General features: G+C 38.8%; 1 protein-coding gene across 1 annotated transcript; it reads left to right on the forward strand.

Annotated features, from left to right (window-relative positions):
- The first annotated feature begins 216 nt into the window (after positions 1-216).
- Amtn (amelotin) lies at positions 217-10,025 on the forward strand. The gene is made up of 9 exons (NM_027793.1): positions 217-292; positions 398-466; positions 2,142-2,228; positions 2,964-3,029; positions 4,386-4,472; positions 5,710-5,745; positions 7,109-7,135; positions 8,994-9,267; positions 9,726-10,025. Exons 2-9 carry the CDS (start codon positions 413-415, stop codon positions 9,734-9,736), a joined length of 642 nt encoding a protein of 213 aa, NP_082069.1. The 5' UTR covers positions 217-292; positions 398-412; the 3' UTR covers positions 9,737-10,025.
- The last annotated feature ends 1,343 nt before the right edge of the window (positions 10,026-11,368 follow it).

Raw genomic sequence — 11,368 nt, forward strand, 5'->3', positions numbered from 1 at the left:
GCACTTTTTTAAAATTATATAGGCATGTCTCCCTAAAATACCCTCTAGTCAGATCGTAGACATTGGGTAATACAATGTCTGCAGCTAATAACCCTCCTAATGAAGTGTTGGGAAATGAAACCAAATGATTTCACAGACAGTTTAGTCCTGATTGGTCTCTCAGGTTGTCTGTCTCCTGTAGCTGAGCTTAAATTCCTTCTACAAACACAAATCAGCAAAAGATAAATTTTGCACCGAGTAAAGTGGAGAAGTCATCTGGATTTCGAATATCATTTTGCCTGGTAGCAGAAAGGTAACATTACTTCACCGTATTGCAAGTAGAATGATCATTTTTAAATGTCATCTTCTTTCATAGGTTAAAAAAAAGTGAAAGAGTAACATAATTTTGTTCTTATAGGTAGCAAATCGAAACATGAAGACCATGATTCTACTGCTTTGTCTTCTAGGATCAGCCCAGTCATTACCAGTAAGTGTGATATCTTTACTTTATGTACTGACCAGCCTAAGCCATGTCTCCTTACAGCCATTTATTTCTTCGTGCCTTTCAAGAAAACTACTCTGTTCTGTTTTTTTTTTAAGTTTCCTAATTTAATTTTCAAAACAAATAAGGTAAACTAATAAGATGTTAGTGCGAATTTCAACATTCTGGATTTTTCTAAAAAAAAAAATGCATCCACATTAACATGGAAGAATTTCAATTGTTTTAGCAAAGCAATATAGCAGCCCTGAGGGACAGAGTGACTATTTTATGTTCCAAAACAAAAGTACGACTTTCTTGGGGACTGTTTATTTGCTCATGACTAAAAGAGTAAATCATGGTTCTGATTTTTCTACTTGATAAACAAAGCATACAAATAAGATAAACTCTTAGCTACAAGTGTTTGATACACATTATAAAATGACAAACTTTTTTATTTTACACATATCATTACAAAATATTTAAAATGGGGGAAGGAGATTGGTGTTCCTTCCATCTATACTTTAGTTGTCCTAAGTTATTATATAGACATAGAGATGGAATATTTTATCTGTACATGAACTTCCCTTTGACACAGTGCCTAAAATATTCAGGAAAGATGCAATCGATTAACTGTGAACGAAGGACAAGAAACCATACTCACCTGTACAATCAACAGTAACTCATTGAAAACTCTCTAGACAACAGACATGCCCTGATTGCTAAAAACACAGTGATGAGGACAAAACAAGGGGACATGATCCCTGACATAAGTCACAGTGGCTACACAGAGCAAATCATTGTTTAGTAAAAGCTTAGATTGTAAAAATTTCTGTGGAAAAAAATAAACAGGGAGGAAAAACAAAATAGAAATGACCAACACATTATTAAGAAGTTCTCAGGACTAAATCTTTAACGAAAAGAAAAAGAAAAAGAAAAAGTCTTAAAATGCAGAAGAGCTGGTGTCAGTCTTGCCCTGTGGGATGCATCCAGCAATAAGTATCACTATGAGATCAGACTGGGGGGTAGGGTTTATTGTATTCAGGAACTGGGATCACTGCAGTGGTCCTAGTGCTGACTCTGACACGCACCAGGTGACCTTGCACAGGTCTTCTCTCACCTATAAAACATTTTAAAAGCCACACAGCTAGACCATCTGGACTGCGAGGTTATTGTCATCGTGAGTTCAACAAATTATAATACAAAGTACTTACTCTGGCCAGGAAAGATGCTGAATTCCCATTATATGATTGGCATGTCACATGCAAGGCAAAAAAAAAAGTGGGGAGCCTTAAAAAATGCAGTAGGACCCGTGGAGTTTAATTCAAATAATATAAAGGGGAAGCAAAGCAAATGTGCATAGAACTAAGACTCCAAGTGTATCCCAAGGCCTGGCAAAGAAAGGAAAGGAACAGCTGCTGTAGACGAATGGGAGCCAGGGACCACTGGAGCCTAACTCGCCCTGGCTTACCTTTCTACTCTTCACCCTCTTGACTTGGCAATTCCCCAGTCTCTGATTCTGTCTCCTGCTAAGCATAAAATATTTGAAGACTTAAAACTACTGCAAAAGACATGGAGTTTAAATTCATAGTGTTGTTGGGGAGTGAACTGTTACCTTCCAGGTGTAAATGGGTAAAAACCTCAAACACATCCCTCCCACTTTATCAAATATTTATATTCACAGAAGCAGCTTAACCCTGCTTCGGGAGTTCCTGCAACAAAACCGACTCCAGGTCAGGTGACCCCACTACCTCAACAGCAACCAAATCAGGTAAGCGCCCAGCAATGACAAAGAAAGCATATTGAGACTGGCAATTTAAAAAAAAATCAAGATTTGCACAGTCTCGTGTCTGAAGAGGCTTTCTTGAGGGAGAGAAATAAGAAAGCCAATGTACTTGTTTTTAATATTTAAATGAAGAAAACCAAGCAACCTCATTCTTTTTCCTTGTATGTGAATTAGTTATATGAGCAAGAATTTGGCTTAACTAAATATTCAAAGCTTTGCAAAGTGGATGGTGTCACCTATTTACAAAACTATAAAGGGCACTGCCTGCCTTGTCTTTGTCTAGACTCTGAAATATTAGTCAATGGTATTAAAAGTTCAAGCTGTCTCTGTAATTATTGGGCATCATAGATCATTCAAGTCAAATCATTTAAGTCCTCAAGCAATCTGTGGCTTACACTATTACAGACATTCCTTAGGGGAAAGAATCTACAAATGGATGTGCACAGTTAAGCACTAAAACAAAAATATTATAACTAAATATAAATCACCTGATAAGACCCACAAACTTGGCATACTGCTAAGCCACCCAGAACAACACAGGAAACAAGGAGGCCTCATGCAGACAATTCGAGGGTAGTGACAGAGCTTGAACCTTCGCATTGACTTGATGGGAATACATGCCTTTGGAAGCATAAATATTATAAATTTCTGAGACTACAATTGGCACTGCCAAAGAGACAGATAATGGCTTCTCTAACACCCAGTTTCAATGCCCTGCAGGTTTTTCCTTCCATAAGTCTCATACCATTAACACAGCTGCTCACTCTGGGGTCAGACCTGCCGTTGGTAAGTACTCTTTTATACTACCTCACTCCCTTTTGTTTAATAAATCAGGCACCTGATGCTGAACATGGAGGAGAGTCAAGAACATAGAGAAATGTCTATCCACAGAGCACATGCACACCTATTCACTGAACGTGAGCTGCAATAGGAGCAAGGAGAAAGTCAGAGAGTCAGATAGCACTCAATAATTCTTTGAAAGTTTTCCTAATAAACCTTTATATAATTGACCTCATTCTCGCCTTTAAGCCTGATAACCTCTTCTCTAAAATCCTGCCCCATTTCTGCATCAGATCTTCCTTAATGTTCCCTACTATATCCACAAGCCACATAAACACTGTAACCACTATTCCTACCCTCTAGGATGACAAGAATGGGCAAGAGTTTCTCTCTGCTCATAGAACATCTGTAAAGATCCTTCTGTTTGAGGAAGAAAAATGTTTCCCTCCTGATTCTAACCAGTGTGCAGATTTAAAAATACTATTAATGCATGTATTAGACTAGCATTAATGCATGGACTATATCTTGCAACTTTGTCTGGAAATACCTATGAAATATTTCATTTCCTAATAGAAAAAAAATCAGAAAATGTCCAAGAACCATTATTGTAGCCAGAAAGGGGTAAATGACCTAAATGATCTCAGAGATGCCAAAGGAAAACATTTAATTCCTGGGGTATGGGGAAAAAGATGACACTTGAAGCCCATAAACACCAAACAACTGACACCAAAATTGACCTCTGACCTCCACAAATACATTCTGTGGCATGAGAAATATATACACACTTGATTTTGATATTTTTCTACTTTTTAGTTTAATGTAGAGACTTGAGAGATAATTCAATGGCTAACAACACTTGGATAGGATTTGTAGCAGTATAATAGAGAGAGAACTCTATGTTGCTCTTGTAGCGGTCCTGAGATTCAGGACCTTGCAATCACATAGATCAGCTCTCAACTTCCTACAACACCAGCTCCAGGAGGTCCAATGTCCTCTTCTGTTCTACTTAAACCTGCACTCATACACACTACTTAAACCTGCACTCATACATACATACACACACACACACACACACACACAAACACTGACACACATGGATACATAACACACGTATACATGTAATTAAAGTATTTTTTAAAATCTTTGGAAAAATGAATATAGAGGTTAGAAATGGACCTTGTGCTAAAAACTTAAATGAATATGTTAATTTCATGTCTGTAATTATACACATAATAAAATATTATGAACTTACGTAGAAAATTCTTCCTTTGAATGCATTTTTACCTTTAATAAGTATGCTTTAGGGTCCTAGATACTCAAACTGAAAGAAACATAATGGAAATCTTCTCTGATGCCCCACAGTTCAACCCTGCTGCTGGGCCCCACGGCGCACATACTCTCCCGTTCACCCTGGGACCACTGAATGGACAGCAACAGCTGCAACCGCAGGTAAACTGAGGCAAGGCTTCCTGCACTCTGAGAGCATCTTCTCTCAGATGAAGCCACAGGGAGAAAGGAACCCATTTCAAAGTCATTGAATGCAGATGATTTGTGTGTGTTTGTTCTACTTATCACAAAACGGCATGAAATGTTTCCACGCCTTAAAACCGTCACTTACAATGTGATTTTTAGTTAGTGCAGAGCGCACTACACACCATGTGCATACACTTGACTGGAGAAAATCAGGGTTGGTTTGGGTTTTGGGGTTTTTTTTCTAAATTTTTCCCTCTAAACTCATGTTATAGTGACATCCTTATAACTAAATCTATTGCTATATGAGAATTGTTTCATTTGAACACATTCTTGGGCTTTTATAAGACACAAATTTTTTATAATAAGAATATTAAGAATAAATTTTGCCCTCTGAAAGAGACCAGAGAAAGAGGCAAATGAAATGTGAGCCTCTGTAATCTGTGACACTGGTGTAATTCACGTACAGATTGGCCAGTTTCAGTCAAGCTCAGTTGCCTCAATTACTCCACCCGAACCATTGATTCAAATCGTACCTCTCCCTTCCCCACTCACCCTGAGGGTTTGTTGTTCCCACTGCTTTAGCTGCTGTCATATTTTGCTGTCGGTCAACAAGAAGCTGGCCAGCTTTATAGGGAAACATGTGCTTGTCATTGTTGGCCTGACAGACACTGCGGTGCCAACCAAATGGGAAAATAGCAAGGTCAAGAGCCGGTCAAACTCAAAGCTGTCAGGGTGCTGTATACCAAGTTAAATGTCAATTTTGATGATTTTTTTTCTGACACTATGGATTTTCTATATAAACAAAAATAAAATTTTATGTTATTCAAAGTAAGAGAATACCACAGCATGACAACTCCTCTACCATTTCAGCCAGCAACTCATAACTTAACCTAGTCTCACTTACTTGAAGATCTCAGCTATGGATATGGGTTGCTGAGCAAGTGTAACCCATAATCCAAGCCCCCACCACCTCCCACCAAACACACTGTTATTTTTTTAAGATTGATTGATTGATTGATTATATATAAGTACACTGTAGCTGTCTTCAGACACGCCAGAAGAGAGGGCATCAGATCTCATTACAGATGGTTGTGAGCCACCGTGTAGTTGCTGGGATTTGAACTCAGGACCTTCGGAAGAGCAGTCAGTGCTCTTAACCACTGAGCCACACGATTATATTTTAACAGTGCTTTTTGTCCCTTTATTTTTTCAGATGTTACCCATTATTGTGGCACAACTTGGAGCTCAGGTAAGACTATTGTTAAACAGCCTGATTGTTAATCACCCAGGTGTAGAATGTGTCTCTTATCTCAATTCACCAATCAGGCACCAGGATTGTAACTCACTTTGCACTGTGTAAGCACTACGATAGAGAGCTCTAACTTACCTGGCCCTAGCTGGCAGGCAAGTGCAGCTGTAAGTTCTTCACGGTACCATTCCAGTTAACAATGACACCGTCTCCTGTAGATACCATCGTTAACACCCACTCTGAAAATGAGTGAGATGTGGTTGATCCTCTAGCCACACCCTCAGGAAATGAGGCAGACAGTCACCCCTGAATCACACTGACAAAAAAAAATAATAATAATGGGATGAATAAGATGGCCCATGATGTAGGGGGTTATTTTATCTCAAATCTACTTTAGCCATAAGTGCTTATCCTAGAATCCTCAACACTTTTTTCTTCCTCTTCCTAGTTGCTTTTGCAAACGTTACTCTTGATCTCACTGATAAAATTACCAAGGACCAACATCCGCATCAGCATCAGATGGGAGCTTCAGTCTTAAAATCAGAGACAAATATTAGTATAAAATCCCTATGAACTCTTTGTATTTAAATAGGCATATGTATGGCTTATTAGGCTGCCCCTGAATTTGCGATCCCCCTGCCTCAACCTCTCCAGTTCTAGGATTAACAGAGTGTGCCATTCACCACACCTACTCCTACCAGCTCTTTCTTCCACATCTAAGTGTAGCTCAAGAGAATATATCTGACGTGCCACAAGGATTTAAGTATAGCAATCTCATCAAATAATATTTGTGGTGCATAAAAATATGGCTAAACCTTAAATTTAAGACTAAACCAAAGAAAAATTATGTAAGCCACAACATAACCACAAATAAATACTACATGGCCATTTAAATTATATTTATTACATTAATTTGGCAGTAAAACAGCTAAGACGTTCCTATGAAATACTAAGAGAAAAGGAAAGACAACTATATAAATAAGGGTTTCTATTACATGAAGTGTAAATTTGTAGGAAACCCATGGAAAGACCATCATCTGTAAACCATAGGATTAGTTTTCTGCTGTCTTCTGTATTCTCCAGGCTTCTTATACCTATCACTTAATTTTATATATATAATATGTCTAATTTTCAAATAAAGGTAAGTCACATTATTCAATAATAAACATGAGCAATCCTATATCACATGCTGACACAAATTTTGTGATATACATACCAGACCATTTAATATATTGTTGAAAATAAAAAGAAAATCTTTCTTTAGAATACTTAAAAGTATTTACATATTTTAGTTATTTTAAATACATTGCATTGAATATATTAAAATTTATCTAATTGCTTCTTGTTATTGTTTTGCTTTTAGGGTGCTCTCCTAAGCTCAGAGGAACTGGTAAAATCCTTTAAGTCACTACTGTTTAAGTTCTTCTCTCTCTTCCCAGTGTCGTCTGCCCTTCCAGCTCTTTTGACCACAACCCCATCTAACTATGTTCCCTACAATGAGCTGTGTATTTTCAGAGCTCCTCAAGTCTGACTACTCCTTCTCACCTAACAATTTGTCATCTGTCTCCTACTACTTTTCATTAAGTTAACTTTGTGATAACTTTCTATATGTTGCTGTCACACTCTGTGTTAACCTGAAAATCCATTGAACACTTTTAAACTTTATTTTGAGTGACTTGAACTTTTTACTGAACATTACATACAATTCTCCAGATGTTGAAGCAGAGTACTGTAAATATTGACTCTGCAGGAAGGGTTAACACTGTTGTCCTTTCCATTGTATGAGATTCTTTCCTATATTTTAGTAGGGTTGAGTGAGTTCTTTTCTATAAACACTAATAATTGAAGGATAGAAATTAAAGTTCTTATTCCCATCACTCATACTTTCTATGCAGTAATGAACAGGCCATGTTTAGAAACATCTGTTTGGATTACTCTTCTATCTAAACATAACAACGGAAGGAATTGAGGCAGGTTCACAGAACACAGTTTTTAAAGGCTTTTCATACTATGAAAAGGGCATGTATTATATTTGCTATACTACCCTTAATAATACTCCAGTCGTGGATGAGCATCTCCCTTGCCAGCACTGACAGATGAACATTCCTATCTTCCTGTTGTTGGAGTATTGTCACATAACAAGCTCTTTATCAGATCTCTCACCTTTAGGTCTCACTATACAAAATACAGACCCATGATGGAGCTGTACAGATAAACTGAGGCTCAGCAAGCCTAAATGAGCTGTCTCAAAGGCAACCAAAAATGTAGATCCAGATCCACAGCCATGGGTTCTATAGTTCTATAGTAGTTCTCAAACGTTTTTTAGTTCAATCCATGGTCATAATGAACTTTTCATACAGCCCACCATACTCACCTGATTTTACAAAATAATGCTTATTCTTATATGGCATGTGTTGGGATAACTTCCAGCCTTCTCTGACAGCCATAATTTCTGTATGCCTTGATTCTCAGCTTGCAGTGTTCTGTGCTGTAGTCTGCCCTCCTTATCTAGCAGAGATCTAGGTCTGCCTTCAGGATTGACGTCTAAGATAAGGCTTCCCTAGCTAGGGGCTCCATTCTCAGACCACCTCAGGATGACTCAGAGAATTAGCTTAAATTCATATTAGCAGGCCTGGCCCAGACCTCAAGCAGAGCCTAACCATGAAAACCTCTGAGAAAGAGATGCTTCTTCAGTAATCTCAGAAAATGCACAGGCAGCTCAAGTACCAAGAGAACTAACTCCTCCTGACCCAATAGAGGGATGCCTTTGAAAAGGAGGCCGAAGGGACCTTAAAGGAACTCAAGCCACAAAGGCAATGTCTGTTTGACCAACTTGTATTAATTTTCCATTAACTTGTAGTCTTTTTTTTTTTAATTTTTTGTGGGCAAAAGAAAGGCTTTCTTTTAGGTGAAGGACAGAGACAGAGCTTGTCAATACTTTGTGGATTTTCTACATAGCACTGTATCCAGACATGCCTGATACCTTCAGACTATGCTTTTGTTATGACTGTCTTGTGTTCTAATTCCCTTTTTAAGGAAAAGGAGCCCGGTAACAGATGTCAACACTGACAAGGGCATGTTAGATGAATGCCAGGTCTTTGTGATTTCTCTGACTTTAGCCCTCCCTTCCTCCCCCGCCACGGCCCACCACTCCTAGCCAACCTGCTGTCCTCCAAAGAAAAGAGATGGGTTAACCTTGTTGAAGTGCGTTCTTTTTCACTTTGTTTTCTGTTTCCTTCCCATTCTAGCCGTTAGCCTCCCAAATCTTCACAGGCCTCCTTATCCACCCCTTGTTCCCTGGAGCCATTCCTCCCTCTGGTCAGGCAGGCACTAAACCAGATGTGCAGAATGGAGTCCTTCCTACAAGACAGGCAGGAGCGAAAGCTGTCAACCAGGGAACCACTCCGGGCCATGTCACAACTCCTGGTGTCACAGATGATGATGACTATGAGATGAGCACCCCTGCAGGCCTGCGAAGGGCCACACACACCACGGAGGGAACCACCATAGATCCACCAAATAGTAAGTTGTCCTAGGGTAGAACATGTATGTCACCATGAAGGTCATTGAAGAATAGCAAAGAGTTCTTTGTCTTGTGCTGACAAATGCAGACTTCAATGAAAGCAAGGAACCTTCTTTATTCACAGGCATCAAGGCACATAAAAGAATGGTTTTACTAATCTACCAATTCCATGGTATTAACCGTAGAATACATTCAGTTACTGATGCAATATCCACAACACAACACAACACACACACACACACACACACACACACACACACGTATGCACACATGAACATGGGCTGTAACTAACTTGGAATGAGCCTCAGACTTTCTTGCATAATATTGCAAGAAGCCACTAGTACACTGGGAATAGTCTGGCATTAGCACAGTAGATAAACTGCTCAACTGCAGTCCCTTGCCGTGTGTAAGCACAGAACGTTTTCACCTGCATCTAAAGCCACTCTTTTTCTTCTAGGAACTCAGTAAGCTGTTTCAGATCTCCTCAGCTAAACCGCATCACAGTTGGAGGTTCCATGTGAGCCATCCCCATTCATCACATGATGGAAAAGACAGAGACCAGTGGAAGGTCTTGGGAGGTATAAAGTCTTTAAATTTACCTGAAATTTTTTCTTGAAATTTCAAGAGAGATATTGAATGAAGAGAATTCCAAGTTCAAAAAAATCATTAAAGAAATCAATTTGTCTTTGAAATACTTTAGTATGCCACTTCAGACAGACCTGGAAAATGTGTGTATTAAAATATATTTTGAAAACTGACATTTTTCTTCTTTGGGCCTGAAAGAAATTTGGGTATCATCATAAGCTGCATGACCTCAGCACACCTTCATGACTTTAAGCCTAGAACTTCCTTCACAAGTGGTGAGATTTTCTGCCAAAGGAGAGGACCATGAAGATAAACTCCAGGCCACTCACAACTACCTCACAACACACTCCCAGAGGAAACACTATTTAATTTCTAAAAAGCAAGTTACTTATAATAGTTTGTGACAAACGACAGAAACAAACTGCTGCAGAGCATGAGTAGCTGCAGAGTCAAAGCTAGAATTGTGCCGTTTGATGTTTAATGTGGTGTAGGTGAGGGGAAGAAACAGCATTGTAAAAGCAATCACTCAGTCAGACCATTGTCATACTCTTGCGTTATCCACCTGAAAGGCAGAATTTAATCTGGCTAGATTTTTAATCCAGATTAAATTAAATCCACGGCAGTTCACCTGGGTTGAAATAGAGCCCCACTCCCCCACAGCACACCATGGATCAGGCTAACAGCATTTTTCAGGATGTGTTTCTGGTTCCATCAGTATACAACAGACCTAAATATGCATTGTGCAATGCATTCCATCCCAAGTCCTTCAGTGATTAAAAGATTTACCATTCAGTATTTCATATGTACAGAATCTCACAAACATGCATAAGGATTGGCACATTTTTGTGATCAAACTTTCAATAAAAGAGGGGCAGCGAAAAGAATGACTTTAGTCTTGCAAACTCCTCATGTTTGATATACCAAAAGATGCAATGACTCCTTCATCTGCTTCTGCATAGGATGTTGGGAATTTTTACAGTGTAATATCTAGAGGGGTAGAATTTAAAAGTAAAATAGCATTTGACTATTAATATAAAATGGATTGACTTTGCCACCCCAAGAATCTTAGAGACTTTCCAGCCATCAAATGTTGAGAACGACTTTGAGGATGGCACCTTACTCCTTTCAGGTTACATACATTGATCTTCCAGCACAGGGATCCCCAGTGTTTATTAGAATTACTAACACAGGAATTCTGACAAAAAATCAATTTCGTTCAATGCATACCCAGAAATTAAAAATTGTCATAAGCCTGATTATAAATGCTGCATATGAAATACACTCCTGAGTAGAACGACTTCCCAGGTAAACAAGGCATCAGTGGAAACTGAAGCCTGTGTTACCAGTTTGACCATCTGATGACTGGTAGCATTTTTCTTAGACCAGTCTTAAGACTGGCTTCAAGGGTTCAGACATTCTTTTTCTCTTCCATTAAGGAAGGAAGAACCATAAAATGCAGTCACACGCTGATGCCACGTTTGACCTGCCACTTAGAAGGTCTCACTATTTGCTGCA

Source organism: Mus musculus, chromosome 5 (assembly GCF_000001635.26).
Source record: "Mus musculus strain C57BL/6J chromosome 5, GRCm38.p6 C57BL/6J".
Taxonomy (NCBI): Eukaryota; Metazoa; Chordata; class Mammalia; order Rodentia; family Muridae; genus Mus; species Mus musculus.

Coding starts and splice junctions, on each gene's coding strand:
- Amtn (NM_027793.1), top strand. CDS start 413: ATGAAGACCATGATTCTACTGCTTTGTCTTCTAGGATCAGCCCAGTCA. Junction 467..2,141: donor GATCAGCCCAGTCATTACCA/GTAAGTGTGATA, acceptor TTATATTCACAG/AAGCAGCTTAACCCTGCTTC. Junction 4,473..5,709: donor AGCAACAGCTGCAACCGCAG/GTAAACTGAGGC, acceptor TTATTTTTTCAG/ATGTTACCCATTATTGTGGC.